At 38.1% G+C, this 18,880-nt stretch overlaps 1 protein-coding gene across 1 annotated transcript in view; it reads right to left on the bottom strand.

Moving 5' to 3' along the window:
* The window catches only part of Gpr158 (G protein-coupled receptor 158), a 435,003-nt gene extending 421,653 nt beyond the window's left edge, over positions 1–13,350 (bottom strand). The window contains exon 1 of the mRNA XM_058578605.1: positions 11,614–13,350. Within this exon, the coding sequence (XP_058434588.1) occupies positions 11,614–12,515 (902 nt within the window). The 5' untranslated portion in view covers positions 12,516–13,350. The remainder of the gene's footprint in view (positions 1–11,613) is intronic.
* Between the last annotated feature and the right edge of the window lie 5,530 nt (positions 13,351–18,880).

Genomic DNA, 18,880 nt, shown 5'->3' with positions numbered 1-18,880 from the left:
TCCAAAAGGTCAATAATTTTAAAAGATTTCCATGATAATCGTTCTGCAGAGGATCTAAAGCAACTTCTAGAAATCATGGGATGCCAAGAAGAATGTCTCCAATAAAAATATGAGTTTTCTTCAACAAATAGAATGATTGATTAAAGAAGTTAAATGGTTTTAGAAATGAGTAAGTTGCTTGGTTCCTTTTTGTCTCTTTAACATTAAAAAGACAGATGAATTCTAGATAGGGAAGAGGGGTGGGGTGGAAAGGGAGGGGCAGGGGATTAGCAAGGATGGTGGAATGTGATGGACATCATTATACAAAGTACATGTATGAAGACCTGAATTGGGTGTCAACATACTTTATATACAGAGATACAAAAATTGTGGTATATATGTGTATTAAGAATTGTAATGCAGGGCTGGGGATGTGGCTCAAGCAGTAGCGCGCTCGCCTGGCATGCGTGCAGCCCAGGTTCGACCCTCAGCACCACATACAAACAGAGATGTTGTGTCTGCCGAAAACTAAAAAATAAATATTAAAAAATTCTCTCTCTCTCTCTCCCCCTCCCTCCCTCCCTCCCTCTTTAAAAAAAAAAAAGAATTGTAATGCAAAAAAAAAAGTACATGTATAAAGGCAAAAAAAAAAAAAAATAGCGTTACCTTAGACTAGGTAGAGGGAAGTGAAAGGAGGGGAAGGCAGGGGATAAGAAAGATAGTAGAATGAAACAGACATTATTACTGTATGTATATATGTGACCATATGACCAGTATGATTCTATAATATGTATACTCAGAAAAATGAAAAATTATATCCCATCTATGTATGATATATCAAAGTATATAAGTGCATTCTACTGTCTTGTATAACTAATTAAAACAAATAAAACAATTTTAAAAAAAGACAAGCAATTAGCAATTCCAAAGAGTAGGAAGGAATACACTGAAATTTCTGATGCAAACAAACTAAATGTAGCATGGTTTTGAGCAAATGATCAGACAGAGATGACTGCTAAACAGTGAAGTTTATCCAAGTTTCAGCCCTTAGAGACAACTAATAGACAAAGCACAGAATTTTTTACTATAAAATATTAATTGTATCATTTTTAATTATCTAAAAATATTGGAATATATTATAAGAGTAAGAGGGCAAAGGAAGAAAGGTAAAGAATAGACTATCTAAAGTTTATAGGTACAAACTCAAAGTAACCAATAAAAAATGAAAATACAGTTAATACAACAATATGAGGATGGCTAAAGAAAAAAAGAATATAAAGTTATACAGTTGTCATATTGGAGAAGATAATGATGATTTTTTTTACCTAAAATCCATAATCCCAATTTCTGACGTTTGTACTCATGAGAGATACTCCTTGCCAATATTTCTTTTTTGTCCTGTGCAGTCAGCCCCCTCAAAATTCATGTCTCAGACCTTTGTGGTCTTTTTCTGGCTCTTCCAGTCTCACTTCTGTGCCTGTGTCTCTTATCTGCAATTCTTCAGGTAGCCCCTTACCTTGGTATCTTAGACTGCACCATAAAAGGCGACCAAGTATGTGTCAGGAAGTGCCAAATGACAGAACTTGCCAGCCACAAGCTTGGAAGAAGTCAAGGACCTGTAGGATGTCATCCTAGACATGCTGATAAGAAAAGGAATTGCTTTGCCAGGTGTTTGCTTACTGTGCCTTGCCTTTTATTCTCTTGATAATTGTGTCTGGGAAGCACTTCACTTTGCAGGTTTAAGCCTGGGAGCACGAAAAGTACCAAACTGATTTTTGCAAATAAGTGGGATTTTCAGTTTCTACCTCCCTTACATTTCGAATATCCCAGTGTATCCATTCACATTCAAGAATGGAACATTTAGAAATAGCTCATTCTTTGACCGAAATCTCATCAGAGAAGCTGGAAAATCCAAACTCCCAGAGCTAAGAAAAGCAATGGGCAGGAAAAAGACTAAAAGAAGAAGAAAAAAGAGACATGCAGCCAAAATAAAACAAGAACACTACAATAAAACAAGATGTCACTAGAACAGGATCCTGAGGAAGTCCCCCAAAAGGGTGGTAGAACTCAATTCAGAGCCTGGGCCCTTGACATCATGACAGAAAGAAATTTAAGGATGGGTCAAAGTGAGATACAGAATGAATTTATGGAGAGAAGGAAAGACACACTCTGAGAGGCAGGGAATAGTACAGGTATTGGAGAAGAACTCACTAGCTACATCTTAACTAGGGATATTTTACATATAAGATCAATAGTACAGAGACATGCTCTAAGAGAGTGTGTTTAGTTCTCCTATGGGTTATAAGTAGACATGTTGATCATTACTTCAATGGGGGTCATTTACTGACACGTTGACCATTACCAGAACTGAGGGGTGATTCATTTTTTCTTTCATGTATTTATGCATTCTGTTTTGTGAATTTCGATAGTATTACTTTGTTGAACCTATGGATAAGGTCCAATAATTGATTTAATAGTGCTGTTTGTGATAAAGAATTGGAAAAGTGACTTTTGAATCTGGACTTTAAATGCATGTGAAAGTGGGAGGGAAAAAACCTGAAAATGTATTCACAATTTAAATATAAATATAAATTAATGTTCCATTGGTTCATCAAATTTTCTATTCATTTGGGTTTTATATACACAATGAGCTTATATTCTAAATAAATAAATAGAAATGTGATGTTACAAATTCATCTATATATAAGTGCACATGTACACACAAATACATGTGTATATACTTATATATAAATACACACACATACACATGCATGCAGAACCCTTGAAATAAGGATAGCCTCAGAATAGTATATTATGTCTGTGGTGTGTCATATATATTCATTTACACCAGTGGCTTTCAAACAGGCAGTTTTGCCCACAGGGTATATTTCGCAATATCTGTAGACATATTTGGTTATCACACTGAGGGGAAGGGGACATTGCCATTGATATCTAGCAGAGATGGGTAGAGACCAGAGGTGCTGTAAAATATTAAAAAATGAACAAGAAATCCTCATCAAAAAGAATAACCTAGCTCAAAACGTCAGTAGTGCCAAGGATAAGAAACCCTGCTCTACTCAGTTATCTGAGGCATAAAACAAGGGGAAAACTGAACTCTATTCCAAACAACTGACTGAGAAAAAGAAAAAATGTCCATCTCCACCACAAGTCTGTGACCAAAACTAGTTATATAGCTACAAAACATGTTTTTATTTCTAATCTGAAAATTTTAAGAACTTGAGAAAGGAAAGGCATATCTACTCCATCCTATTCCTAGTTATCAGTGGTCTTTTATTCTCTCTATATGCTAGGCATTTTCCCACAGTATGAGTTAAATACTTTGCCAGATGGGATGAGGAAGATTTTTATGATCCCTGACTAGCCTATTCTGAAAATAAAAGTTTCTGTAATACAAATGGTCAACAAATATATGAAAACTGTTCAACATTGCTAGCAATTAGAGAAATGCAAATTAAAACTACACTACAATTTCATCTCACTCTAGCCAGAATGGCAATTATCAAGAGTACAAGTAACAATAAATGTTGGCAAATATGTAGAGAAAAGGGTACACTCATACACTGCTGGTAATATTGCAAATTGGTGCAACCACTATGGAAAGGAATATGGAGATTCCTCAGAAAACTAGGAATGGAACCACCATTTGACCCAGTTACACCACTCCTTGTTACATACTCAAAGGACTTAAAATCAGCATACTACAATGATGCAGCCACATAACTGTTTATAGTAGCTCAATTCACAACAGCTAAACTATGGAACCCAACCTAGGTACCTTTTAACAGATGAATGGATAAAAAAATGTGGTATATATACATAAAGGAATATCATTCAGCCAGAAAAAGAATGGCTTTATGACTTTTGCCAGTAATTAGGTGTATCTGGAGACTATTATGCTAAGCAAAATAAGCTAATCCCAAAAACCAAAGGTCAAATATTCTTTCTGAAATGTGGATGCTAACACACAACAAGGCGGAAGGGAAAGAATAGAAGTTCAGTGCATTAGATGAAGGGAAGGGAGGGCAGACAGGATAGGAAAGAGTGGAATGTATCAGACATAACTTCCCTATGTATGTATATGAATACACCACAGTGAGTGTCCACATTATGTACAGCCACAAGACTAGAATCCCAATTAGAATAACATATACTTCATGCTTGTAAAAATATGTCAAATATACTCTACAGTCATGTATAATAACTAAAAACCAAATAAAAATACAAATAAATTTAAAAATTAAAGTTTCTATAGTTTCTAGTTCAATGTTTTGTGTATTTCACATACATTAAAAAAGAAAATGTAAACTGGGTACATGACTGAATCCCAGCTATGTGGGAGTTGAGGTAGGAGGATTACAAGTTTAAGGATAGCCTGGGCAATTTAGTGAGACCCTTTCTCAAAATAAAAATTCAAAAGGGCTGTGCCAAGCACAGAGTGCATGCCTATAATCCCAGTTGCTTAGGAGGCTGAGGCAGGAGAATTACAGATTCAAGGCCAGACCCAGCAACTTAACAAAACACTGTCTCAAAATTAAAAAGTCTTGTAATGCAACTCATTGGTTAAAGTTCCCCTCGGTTCAATCCTCAGTACCAAAAAGTACGGGGTGGGGATGCTACAAATGTAGTTCATGGTAGAGTGCTTGCTTAGCATGTACAAGGCCCTGGGTTCAATCTCCAGTATCAAAAATAATATATGGTCATATGTTTTAATATAGCTCATCTTTTTAAACAAAATTATTTTGAAAACTAGTAATCTAATACATATATAGCAGTAAGGTAGAACTACATTTCAGGTTTCCATCTATACATACTTTGCTGCATTTTGGATAAGTTATAGATAATAATAGAATTTTGCAGTTGAAGAAAACTCATTTTCCCATTTCCTAATGTCATTATTTCATCAAATATAAGATGCCATTAATTGAAAGATGCACTGTGATACTGTGTACCACTAAAAGAAAACAAAGCCAATTGAAAATGACATGCCCTCCATCATAAGACATAGTTCAATATGAGACATCAAAATATGAATAAAGCATGTCTTAGAATTGATAAAATACATTTTTCTTTACTGTCATGCCCTTTTCCCTTTCTCAGATAAAAGCCATGTGTCATATTATTACATACAAGTCCTTCCATAATGATGTAGCAAAGCATACACATAGAGAACGCATAAAAGGTGAGAAAACTGGGTTAAAGCAATACCCAAAATCTTATGTAACTCTAGGTTTCACTTTTCAAGTTATACTTGGCTAATTTGACTGGCTAAGAAAAATATTCTACATTGTCATCTTTTATTAACATTTTTTAAATGGAGAAAGTTATAACAAACCAATGTGATCCTGCAATCTGTACACGTGAAAAAATAAGAATTCATACCCCATTTGAATCAAATGTATGTATGATATGTCAAGATCGTTGTAATGTTTTGAGCAACTAATAAAAAAATAAAAATAAAATAAAAAAATTAACTGGATCTCAATTAACTTGAGGGATTAGTAACTCTAATGTAAATGAATGTGAAAGAAAGAGATTCTTCTTGGACAAAAAGATAGGTAATAAGGCTTTAGTTTGGAAAAATAAATTTTCCAATATTGGGGTTGGATTACAGTAAAGCTAATCTGTATTTTCTATAAATTCTACCTATAATGAAGGTAATAAAGTTAGATGTAACCTGTAATTGCTTTGAGGCACTATGACATTCTTAGGTATAACAAAGAAATTCAGTCCTGATTGCTATACTAGACTTAGCATTGTAGGAAAGGGAGAAGGAAAAAAAACCTCTGAAAGACTTTTAAACAAGAGGATTAATCTTTTAAACTAAATAAAGTATTTCATGGAATAGCTATTTACCTTAATATTCTTATAGATAAAGATTTTTCCTATGGGAAGAAAGATTTGTTGGATGAACAAATGCCTGGCCCAGATGGAAATTGCACATAGAAATGAATTGTTACTAAAAGCAAAAAAGCAGATAAGGCTAAAAGACCAGCAAAACAAGCCCCACTGATGCATATGACATTACTGTGCTGGGAAACAGTTTAATAATGCTGTTGGCTGAACCCTCCAAAGTGTCACCCCAGTACCAGTGAAAAGCCTATTTGCACATAATAACCATCAAGCTGCCAAAGTTATCAAAATCCCAATGTGTTCTATTAGTAATTCAGCTTAAATAACCCTTCAAACATCAAACCATAACTGAAAAAAAAAATAGATAGAGCCCTAATGCTGCTGTAAGAACCAAGAGCAAAATAACATCAACAACATACTTCTTGACATCTCAGTATATTAAAATAGAATCATAAAATGCTATTGAATTCAATAGCACTCTAAAGAATGCGAAAGGCCTTAAAACCTTGGCAGTGTTTTAGCAAACTGCTGACTTTCTCAAGTTGAAAGTAATATTTACAGCCACAAGTTTAGGCTGTAAAGTTGAACTAGTGAGGGCATCACTTCATTTTCTAGAGAGTAGGTATACACTCTTTATTTAGAAGTTTGGGAAATCCCATATTGGCTTCCAAGTGCATATTCTACAAAATAGCAAGATAATTCTTTCCTGTTGCTACACCACAATAAATGGCTCTTTTGATATTTTAAAGTCAATAAGAGAGGCAAATTGAAAATGGATTGTTTTTTAAAGTAAGGAGTTCCAAAATACCCAAACATTGATCATCTTCAGGGAATTTACAAAGGTATACTGAGGTCCTTGGTTTAAATAAAATCTGTGAATAATCTGTAAACTCATATTGAGTTTAAAGAAATTTCAGGTAGTCTTTCAAAATCTAGAAACTCAGATCAGATTTATTCTTATTTTGAGATGGAGTTCTCATTTTCATTAATTTACATACTTAACTCAGTATACATTGATTGGGTTTTCTGTAAAGCATTATAAAGCCAAATACCAGGTCTGACATTCCTCCTCCATCAATATCATTTAACAACATACTGGATTTACGTAAACTAGCCCTTTTTCCAAAACTGCTTGTTGATCATTTGGATAGGGCACTTAAGAACCTATAGAATAAAGTTAAAAGACAAGAAAAGATCATCAATCCTATTTCCACATTTTAATTATGCAGCCACAGATTTCCAAACAGATAATACAGCCAGCCAGAGACAAAATGGGCATGTGAGGCAAAGTGGTTAACTCAAATCTAATATTATTCTCACTATACAATATATCTGATTGTATCGTTGACCAAAATATATTATTATTATTTAGGCCAAATATATGAATTGACTCCATCCAATACCATCTTATATTTTTAAATAGAAAGGTGAAAACAAAATTGGAAATTAAAAGGTAAAAAGCAGCGTGTAGTAATGGAAAAATTATAGCGTTTTCATAGCTAGGTAGATGTAAATTTGATTTTGACTCCTTGATTTACTAGCTTTATTACCTTGGGCAAATTGCTCAACTTTTCTGGGGTTGTAACTACCTGAGAGATCTAAGAATGAAACGCAGTGGTACAGGTAAAACATCAATCATAAAATAGGTGCTCAATGAATATTGGTTCCCATTAATTCTAACCTGAGAAAAAAAGAGCTGTGCCATTTCTAGCAATTTCCTTTAGCTATTTGGATCTCAGTTTTCTCAGCTACGAAATGAAAAGATGGAACCAAACAAATTCACAATTTTTTTCAGCTCACCAAGAAAGGAATAATTCCCTTAAGAATTCAACTTTCATTTAAATTTAACAAACACTTAAGTATATTCTACCCATCCAAAGCACTTTAACAGTTCAGTCACCACAAGAAAGATATTTATGATTTCAGCAAAATGGAATCCAACTTTAAGGCACTGTAAGTTCCAAAAAGAAAAATTACTATGCAAACCAAAGAACTCTAATTTCAAGAAAAACTCTACAAGGACATAACAAATTTAATGTCATAAGCAGATATTTTAGAGTATACCTTCAATTATTACTTTCTCTTTTTTGCTAGAATAGAAAATGAGATATTAAATGTTTATACTATCAGTCTATAACAAAAGACTCAAGAAACATTTAATTAAGAGAAATGAATGCCACTTTTGAAAGGAGAAAAGGGATGAACAATAGACTTCTCTTCCTATGTGTGTCTTATGCAAGGTTTTAAATTTCATTCTGAAACAGAGGGTAATAAATTTTATTCCAAGATAGTTTTATAGTGATAAACAGTAATATAAAAAGGTAGTTGACAATGTTCTCCACCTTATTTGTGAACTTCATGTTTTTGGATTTACATTTTTTAAAATAAAATTAAATGCCCAAAGCTTATAGATGAGATATGGGGAAATATTAGCTGATCTTAAATGGAAGTATTAACAACAATGTTTTTTCTCCTTTTCTCTTTCATAAGTAAATCATTCTCAGTGGATCTTTTTCATTATAGGTAAGACTATTTGCAAGTAACTCTTTAACATGTTCAAAATACTATTTAAAATTATGATTAGGGGTCCTAATCACAGTTTTCCAAAAATTCACTTCAGGTTTATGCACTTACTTTACCTATAACTTACTTGAACTATAGAATTTTAGAATACACATCTTAGATGATACAACATCAAGAACAAAAAAAAAAAAGCTTTTCCTCTGGTAAGTGTGAAGAGATAGGAAAATTCCATTTAAATATTATCTCAAATATGTAAAATAAACAATATAATCCTTTTTTTAAATTGACATCTATGTTACATGGGTTATTTGGGGTGGGGGGTCCGAAAAGACGATAGAGAATAAAGCACGTCCCCAACGTAGGTTGTGTGCAGAGGTCCAGAGAGCCACAGAGACATGCTTCAGGTATACATTTACCAAGCATAGGGTAAACCAGAGGCAAAAGGCCTATATTCCATTTCTGCTGTTACTACAAACTTGATATGTGATTTCTTTCACTTTACTATGATTTACTAGCTGTATTACCTTGGGCAGATTGCTCAACTTTTCTGAGGTTGTAACTACCTGAGAGATCTAAGAATGAAATTAGTTGTTTCTTCATGAAATAACAGGTGGAACCATATGATCCTCTTAAGGTTTCTTCTAGGTAAAGTCTGTGCATAACTTTAATACAGTATTTGAAAGGCATACAACACAAGGCAGAAGCACTCACAGGAGCCCTTATTTTGCTCTTTATGAGGCTAGCAAGATTAGCCATCTTCTGTAGTCAGCTAGACATAAATGGCCGGGATTTGAGGTTGGCTGAAGAACACACTGATGGCTAAGGAAGTACTTAAAGAGAAAAAAAAAACTGTTTTCTCAATATAGTAAAAAGAAAATATGTAGGAGGTATGTGAGTTCTCACAACCTCAGACCCTTTGTGTCAGCCTTTCACCTTGGCTGGCAGGAGGCCAGCCTCTGCCCTTCAGATTCCTTTTCTGTAAAACAGGGAAAACAATAAAACCTAACTCATAGGATCATGATGAGCAATCAAGATAGTCCCTGCAACACAGCAAAAAGACTGATATAGAATGAATGTTAGAATAGAATAGGGTAGATGGATAGACAGAGAGGCATAGATTGATAGATCTGAAACTCCCTGAAAAGTCCCAGCTGAAGATCATTTAGGTAACCAAAGCTTTCTGATCCATAAGAGAAACAGTTCTGAAAATGAATGATTTTCATCCCCATTCTCCACATCTGACCCTTGAAAGTACACTTATTTTTATGCAGCAGTTAGGTTGTATGCAATGACCCAAGACCACCTTCATAGAATAGAGTTTACCATAATATTTAAAAGTACAAAGTGAAATTTAAATCCTGGCTCCACTATTTAACTGCTGTGCAGTCTTAGGCAAGAAGTTTAATACCTCTGCCCTTCAGATTCCTTTTCTGTAAGAAAGAGAAAACAATAAAACCTAAACCATAGAATCATGGCAAGAATCAATCAAGATAGCCCCTGCAAAATAGCAAAGAGCCTGATATAGAGTGAATGTTAGAATAGAATAGGGTAGATGGATAGACAGAGAGGCGTAGATTGATAGATCTGAAACTCCCTGAAAAGGCCCATTTGAAGACCATAAACAGTTTACTGGCAGTGAATTGCATCTGCTGATCTTTCTTCTTCTGAGCATACAATATGGCAAACATTCAAAGCTGGGCTCAGCTCTTACTAATAGGATCCTACAGGAATCAAGAGGAAATGAGATTATCCTGAAAGTAAGTTACTGCTTTAAGATAGATCTTTAAAAGACTCATAAACACACACACACACACACACACACACACACACACGTCATATGAAATCAAAGAAAGGGAGTTGTTTCTCATTTATGTCTTCTCAAGTGTTGCCAGCACTAAAAGCTACAGAATTTTATAACTCTGTGAATCCATAGAGATTATTCTAGTTCAACTCTTTCATTTGATTGAAAAGTAGCCGACAGCCAGAGAGGTTAAGCAACTTGTTTGGGGCCATTCAGCAGTAAATGACAATACCAAGGCAAGTCTTATTTCCTCACTTACCCACCCAGTAGTTGACCTAATATCTTTCAGCAGGTCAGCATCCCATTCTTGCTAGGCCAAAGGAATAAAAAAAAAAAAATACAAAGTTTTCTCCCTTCTTCCCAGGTTTCTAAAAAAGTAGAGAAGCAACCTCAGCCCCTCAAGACCTTCTTTCCTGAGCCTCCTACCTTGGGAACTGAGGAGGATCCCAGTGAATCTGCTGCTCTCTCCCAACCCCTCTCCAGAGTTTCTGCTCTTTCCTTGCCTTCATAAAGGCTGCTTCTACAACTTCTCACCACAAAGGTCAGCACTTCTCAGGGTTGAAGTTAAAACCTGCTAATTTGCAAATTCTCAGCTCACTCTACTTTCAGACAGTAAATATAGAAAAACTGTTTCAGCTTCCTGAGTGAATTCAGTTAGAGCTGACTCCTCCATCCCTAATATAATGCAGTTAGATTCATTTATAAAGTGTGTGGGGGTATGAAGGGCTCTGAGAACCTTAGGTATGCCTAACACAGGGAACAAAAGAAAAAACGCACCAGGAAGAAAAAAGATCGATTGGGAAGAGGGGGAAGATGGGTAGAAAGAGTACACTGAATAAATTGCCAAATGTAGATCCTGGAAACAGCTCTGCTGCTGAGAGTGACTCACTTCTGAGTCGCCAGAACCACCCAGGGGATAGCACAGGTTTAATTATACGCTCTGGTAACTGACTGACAACAGGCTGGTCCCCCAAACCGTACACGCAGAAAACAGAGGCTAACTCGAAGTGGCAGACACAAAGAACTCTATCTCCAGCTCCCTTTCCTAATCTGATGCTCACCACTCTGCCTGCTGGGTGTACCCCACACTCCCCAAATTTTGCAGCACCACTTCTAATAGGGAACTCTCCTCCTTGCAATCCTGAAAGTTGGAGGGAGGCATAGAGCTGCTGAGGAGTCTCTCAACTATACCAAGTGCTTCCCCTTCCCTGACTGCTTGCAGGGAAACGGATCCTTTCACTGGGTGCCTCAAGCTGACAGAAGTGGGGGCTTCTCACCACTGAACACATGAACTCCCCTTGCGGCATCCTTCTGCCCATGTCTTTGCTCTGAGGGTAGGAAACGTAAGTGTCACAGTGAGTTAAGCGTTCTTCCCCCACGTAGGCACCCACCCGCAAAACCGGAAGAACGACTTTACTTTTGCCCTTTTCTCTCCCTACCTGAATTCTGGGACCAGGTTAGGCTGCAATCCATAGAAGGCAGCGGAAAGAGTAACCAGCCATCCTGGCTTGTAACTCCCGTTCTCGCACTCCAGATAAGGCGGAGACCACTTGACATGGCTCTTGTCCCCGCCAAGTCCGTCCCTGCGCCGCCAGCTATGGCCCAGGCCCCGGGGCCCCTGATTGGAACCGCGGCGGTGTAAGTGGGGCCTCCACTTGCGCCGGAGGCCGTGGAACCACTCGGTTTCCAGAGTGGCGTTGGCCAGGTGGTGTGCGGAAGAGGACAGGTCCTGGAGCAGGATGCGACTCTCTTCACGAGTGGCCTGGAGGAAGACTTGCGGGGCCGGCGCGGACAGAGACTCGGTGGTGAAGGTGATGGCCGCCCGAAAGATGCTGGGCTCGCCCTCTAAGAGGCTCCGTACCAGCGCCTGGTACCACTCCAGGTCATCCTGCAAGTTCTGCTCCCGAGACTTATTGCTCTGCAGCATCATGTTGAGGAAGTTGGTGGCGTGTGTCAGCGTGTCCAGCGCCCCGTGCAAGGAAGGATGGGAACTAGCTAGGGCTGGCGACTTCCCCGGCAGGCCTGCCAACTCGTAGCGGCCGGAGCAGTTGGCTCGCTTCAGCTGGTGGGAGTCCCCGGTGTAGAGGTAAGAGGCCACGTCCATGGGCACCTCCTCGGCGAGTTTCTGCGCCAAGATGGTGCCGTCGGTGGAGCGGCTCCAGGGAGCCGAGAGGTCAGAGGCAGAGTCTCGAGCCAGCTGCTGCGTGTGCTGCTTCCCCCTCAGGGTCTTCTCTCGAGGGGAATCCGGCCGTCCCGGAGGGTCGCGGCTGGCGCCAACAGTTCCCAGTCCCAGATGAGCGAGCAGGAGGCAGAGGAGTAAGGGGTGAGCCATGGCTCCCATCTGTCTCGCAGAGAGGAAAGGAGGTAACTAGAGGAGTCACTTTTTGAATTTGGATCGTCAATTTATCAACAGGAAGACTTTTAATAGGGGGGTCTTTCCTCTTCTCAAGACGGCTCCCAGTCCAAAAGGACTTTCAAATAAAAATGTTTCGAAATTGGCCCAGCTGGCTAAACCGCGGTTACAGGAAATCAAATCACCTGTGGCAATGCTGGCTGCACCCGCTCCACACTGGGTCGGCTCGGAATTACGCACCTTGCAGCCTGGAGCAGACCAGGTTACATCCCCCTCGCGCTCCGGGCAGCTATAGTTAGCCTGCTTACGTCTTTCTGCTCAGCCGCTGCCACCGCCGCTCTCATTGAGGTGTGTTCAAGAGCTGCTGCTGTTGCTGCTGCTGCTGTTGCTGCTGCTGCCACCGCGGCCGCCGAAGACGCTGCTCCATCATCTCACCAGTGGCAGGTCGTTCCCGCCTCCCTGCTCTGGCTCCTCCCGACCCCCTCGCCCCGAGGCACGGAGCGCGCACCCAGAACTGCACGGCGAGCGTAGGAGAGAGTCCCACGGAGCGGAGATTTTTTTAAGATGTCTGTTTCTCTGGAGTCCGGAGGGCCAAGCAGCTGGTTAATTGGAGCCTTTAGGTTTGGCCACAAACCACACTGCCGCCTCTCCCTGCTCTCGGGAGGAAAGCCAGTTTAAAGAGGCAGCTTGGCCGCAACCAAACCCTTGGAGGGCGGCTTCAAGCCGTCTTGCTCCCTGTTTGGTCGGCTCTGCTGTCAATCAGCTGACTGCCATTGGTTGGGCTAGGGCGGGAGCTGTCCAGTGCTGAACCCGAGGCGGCACGGAGGAGGCGGAGGAGCAGGCGGCGGCGCGGGAGACAGCCTCGCAGAGTCCTTTCACCCACTCGCGTACACCGAAGACTCGGAAACCCGCAGGAGTGGGATAGGGAAGGGTGGGCGGGAGTGAGGGAGAAGCAAGCTTTGGGTGGCTCAGAGCGAAGGAAACTTGGACATAATGAGGAGGAGGGTGTTGGTGTCTTGAATTCTTAGTTAAATCAGCCTTTTCTTTTGCCTGGAAAAGAGGGAGAAGGGAGTAGTTTTCATTTTTTACTGAAACTGGGAGGGAGGAACGTAGTATGGAGATGTGTCCTCCTGAGAATCTGCTCATTTTTAGGCAAATTATCAAATCTTCTTCCTTGTTGTCGGTTAAAGAAATGATTAAAACCTACTTGCTGAGGCTGGTCTCAGCTTTGGGAGAGTAATGGAGACATCTACTGGCTGAGCTTTAAGAACAAAACAATACTATAAGAAATCTCTTCTTGGGATCTAGGATTGGGGAACCTATGAAAAATGTAGGAACATAAAGATGTGTAAGGGAGGAATAAGTCAAAGGGGCATAACATATGACAGTGAGAGAATGAGAATGAGAAAAAGTGCATCTGTGTTGGGTGAAAAGGGAAATCTTTCTGACTGGGTTTTCCTAGAATTGATAGGTAAGAACTGAGACTTCTGATTAGCTATAAGGTTGAGATGTCCCAGGAGAAAAAAAGAACTGCATTTCCCTAAATTATTGGGAAATCACTTAACACAGTCTAATTGTTTTATTTGAATCTTGTTAATAGATTAATAGAGTAGACATTTAATGCTTATGCACTTCTATTTTCAAGTTTCCCAACAAAGACCAAAAAAAAAAAAAAGAAAAGAAAAGAAAGAAAGAAAAGACAAATAGAACATCCTAAATTCACTTTTAATTCCCAACCAACAAAAATGTTACTCCTGGCATTCCAAGATAGCTCTTCTTAGATTTAGTGTACCATTTCATTTCATTCTGTTGTTGAAATACCTTAGTCTGTTTTGTGTTACTATAACAAAATAACTGACACTGGATAATATATAAAGAAAGGATACTTATTTAGCTCATAGTTTTGAAGACTAAAAGTTCAAGATTAGGCATCATCATCATTTTGTCCCCTGGTGAAGGCCTTCTGGCTACATCAGAATATGGAAAATGGTATCATATTTGAGACGATAAGGAATAGGGAGAGGGAGTGCACATAACAAAAAAGGAAGCAAGAGATTAAACTGATTCTTTTATAACAACCCACTCTTGTAGGAACTAATCCAATCCCATGCAACCTGACCCACTTTCAAGAAAGTTTTAATCCCTTCATGAGGGTAGAATCCCAATGAACTAATTGATTTGACTAGGCACTACCTCTTAAAAGTTTCCACCACCACCACACTGAGGACCAAGCTTCCAGTGCATGAGCCTTTGGGGACAAATTTTATACAGACCATAACAATACTTAGGCACTGAAATGTAAATTTCAAAGGAGCAAAAATCTTTTTCAACCTTGGTCACTGTAGTATATTGAGCACCTGGATCATAGTAGCTTCTCACTAAATATTTGCCAAATTGATGAATGAACCAGAAGGTCATGATGATGAAGCCAATTATTTAAAACTTCATTTCCTTACCTCAAGAAAAGTCTGCTTCATATGCCAGTAATGAGTGTTTTAGAAATACCTTATAACAACCAGTTTTCCAAACTGCAATTCGTGGTCTCCAAGCAGATTTTATAGCTATGTAAAGAATGGTTATTAGACTTGTATTTACTTACAAGTAGATTTCATGTTCATTTCTGACTTTTGGTTTAAATTTTGCTTTGCAATGTATGCTCCTATGATAAGTAAAGTTCATTTCAGTTTAATGCTTTACTATAGCATATATAGCAATAATTACAGAATTAGTTTCTGTTTGTTTAATTTACTACAGTATACACTATGATTTTTCTTTTATTTAACCATCTGAAAACTGAGGTATAATTTCCTCATTAACTGATTTTTTAGAAAACCTATAAAACTTATTAATAATTCTTTCAATTTTTCTAGTATCTAAGTTAAAAAGGAAGATATTCTTTTATTTAGAGGTCCCCCTAGAAGTAATTTAATCAAAAGACCTGTGTTCTAATCCCTCTATTGTTTTGTAGCACTGATAAGACAGTTAAACTTTCTGTGTCTTGAGACACAAACTGTATCTGAGCCTCAGGATTTGGCATTCAGGTAGTACTGGAGCACCTCATGAGCCAGTATCCAGGGATGCCAGTCCTCCTTCTAGAGCACATCTGTTATAATTTAAATCTGAAATGTCCATCAAAGGTTCATGTGTGTAACGCTTGGTCCCCAATGCAATGATGTTCAAATGATGGGGTTTTCTGGAAGTGATTTGTTCATGAGGGCTCTGACCTCAGCAGTGGATTAATACATTGAATAATTCTCGATAGCATTAATGGGAGGTGATGAAAACTGTAGGCGGTAGGGCCTAATTTGAGAAAGTGCATCATGGGGCATGGCCTGGAAGGCTATATCTTATCTTCAGCCTCTTCCTCTCCACCTCCAGCTTCCTGGCTGCCATGAGGTGAGCAGTTTTCCTCTGCCATCCCCTTCAACCGTGATATTCTACCTTGCCTCAGGCCCAAAGGAATGAAGCCAGCTGACCATGAACTGAAACTTCTGAAACATTTGCCAAAGTGACCCTTTCCTCCTTGAAGTTGTTTTTCTCAAGTATTTTGTCCCAGAAATCAAAAAACTAACACAACATCTAACAAGAGAGGAGCAGACTATGAGAGGCTTATGCAACAACATAATCCCCTTCAGTGGATAGCTGTCAGGCTTCATTGTCAAATAACTAGAGTGAGCTACATGGATCTAGAAATTCCCAATGGAAATGCAATCTGAGCCACAAATTAAATGTGTGTTAAATAATTTTAAATGTTCCAATAGTGTATTTTAAAAGTTTAAAGAAAAAAATGAAATTAATTTAATGTTTGATTTTGCTCAACATATCCAAATGATTATCATTTTAATAAGTAAATAACATAATTATTAATGTTCTATTTATATTCTTATACTAAGTTTTCTGAATCTGGTGTGTGTTTTGTTCTTACAACTCATGACACTTCACACTAGCCACATTTTAAGAGCTCAATAACCACCTGAGGCCAGAAGCTATCATAAAGCACAAGCTCTGAAAGATAGTGCATTGTGGTCCAGAAAGTTGTAGAACATCGAGGTCCAAATAAGATAAGGCACCCAGGTTCAATACTTTTCAAAATCTGGTCCATTTAATAGGTTTGAGTCAGGAAGCTGAGGTAAACTATTCGTGTCTGAGTTAGTAGTCATCAATTAAGGAAATAATCCTTAAAAAAAAAAGATTATAATTAGCAATCAAGATTTAACATACACACACATATCCCTCAAAGAAGACTACAAAATTCCACTCCAACTCACATAAGACATCACTCATTTGACAAATGTTTGTTGAAACTCTACTGTGTATCAGGCATTGGGCCTTGTACTGGGGTGACACAGGTATCTCATGTGCCTACCTGGCTTTTATGTTCAAATGGGTTGAGACATAAAAAGGCAATGAAATAAACAAGATAATTACACATTATAATAAATACCATAAAGAAATACACACTGTGAAGTGATAAAGAGAGCAAGGTATGGGGGTTCAGGGAGCTTTTTATATAAAGAAATAAAAGGAGAGAAAGCCATGAGGAGGTAACAAACTGGAACCTAAAGAATGAGGAGTAATTTGTTAGATAGTAGGTAGTAATGACCTGGCTAAACATAACAGGGAGAAAAACTTACCTTCGATAGAGGGAGTATATATGAATGCACCTAGTCTACAAATATTCTATCCTTAGCAGGAAAGAGAAATGGAAGAAGGTAACTATGATAAGCTGAAGTGATACAAAAGTACTAACAATAGACACAAAAGGCAAATCATTTTATAAGATAATCAAGATAAGAAATAAGCCTGGGATAAATATCCTCCTCCCTCAAGCATATGGATATAATTTGTAGATAAATATTCCTGTGCACGTCTCAGAATTAAGAACTAAATTGTCTAACTGCACATTTATACTGTGCAGGAGCTTGACTGTAATTGAACAATGGATAAAAGACTTATAGGATCTGTGTGAAAAGGCCTAAGGCTTTTACATCACAACCTGAAAAGTCAATCTAATTGCTTTAGAACAAATCTGCACTGATGAAAAAGCAACCTGTGCTGGGCACAGTGGTGCACACCTAATCCCAGCAACTCAGGAAGCTGAGACAGAAGGATCTTAAGTTCAAGGCCAACCTCAGCAATTTAGCAAGGCCCTAAGCAATTTAGCAAGGACCTCTCTCAAAACTAAAAAAAAAAAAAAAAAAAAAAAAAAATTAAAAAGTAACTGAGGATGAATCTAAGTAGTAAAGTACCCTTGGGTTCAGTTCCCAGTACCACTCACAAGAAAAAACAATATGTAGCAGAGTATGGTGGCATAGGCCTATAATCCCAGCTGAGACAGGAGGATCACAAGTTCAAAGCCAGCCTCAGCAACTTAGAACGGCCCTACGCAATTTAGCCAGACTCTGTCTCAAAATAAAAAAAATAAAAAGGTGGGGATGTGGCTTAGTGGTAAAGTGCCCTTGGGTTCAATCCCTGATACCAAAAAAAAAAGCACTATTTAATAGAATTATGAGTTGTCATCATATGATTGATTTACTCTATTATAAAAAGGAAGATATGAAATTAACAACACTAAGTAAACAGAATCAAAGGAGACCAAAAACTACCAAGGATAGATGGTATATGAACAATATAGGTGTATTGTTTTAATAAATTTTTAAATATCTGAAGTCAGTTTTTGTAGGTTGTAATTTTCAATAAACGGCTTAAGAGTTGTTTATATATTCCATATAAAATTATATATATATATCAATAAATGTATCAATGTATTTCTCTCTGCATATCATAATCTATGATAATTTTCAATATTCTTCCAGCATGACTGTCTTCATGTTTTTAATGCTATACCATACAAGTAGAAAGAAATTTAAGTCATTTTTTAAAGCAAAAATTAGGCCAGGTGTGGTAGCACATGCCTATAATCCCACTGACTGCTGGAGGCTGAGGTAGGAGTATCACAAATTCAAGGCCAGGTTCAGCAATTTAGTGAGGCTCCAAGCGATTTAGTAAGAACCTGGCTCAAAATGTTTAAAAAATGTTTTAAAGGCTGGGCATGTAGCTTAGTTGTAAAGCACCCTGAGTTAAATCCCTGGTACCAAAAATCAAAATAAATAAAAACAAGAATTAGGACAGTGGGATGTAGGAAAAGGACACCAGACAGGCAGTTGAGAGACTTGATTCTAATTGCTTCTGCCATTATCTAATCAAGTGACTTTTGACAGTCTCTGAGCCCTTTTGGTTAATCTGTAAAGTAAGAGTGATGTATTAGATATATAACCTACACTGGAACAATTGCAGCTGTGATGAATAATACTCTAGGTATATTTTCCAAGAACTCATTGTTCTTAGTACTC

Source organism: Marmota monax, unplaced genomic scaffold, assembly GCF_021218885.2.
Source record: "Marmota monax isolate L192 unplaced genomic scaffold, Marmota_monax_Labrador192_F-V1.1 WCK01_AAM20220418_F8-fsc00072, whole genome shotgun sequence".
Taxonomy (NCBI): Eukaryota; Metazoa; Chordata; class Mammalia; order Rodentia; family Sciuridae; genus Marmota; species Marmota monax.
Note: the sequence above shows the minus strand (reverse complement) of the source record. Positions and strands in the feature narration are given on the sequence as shown.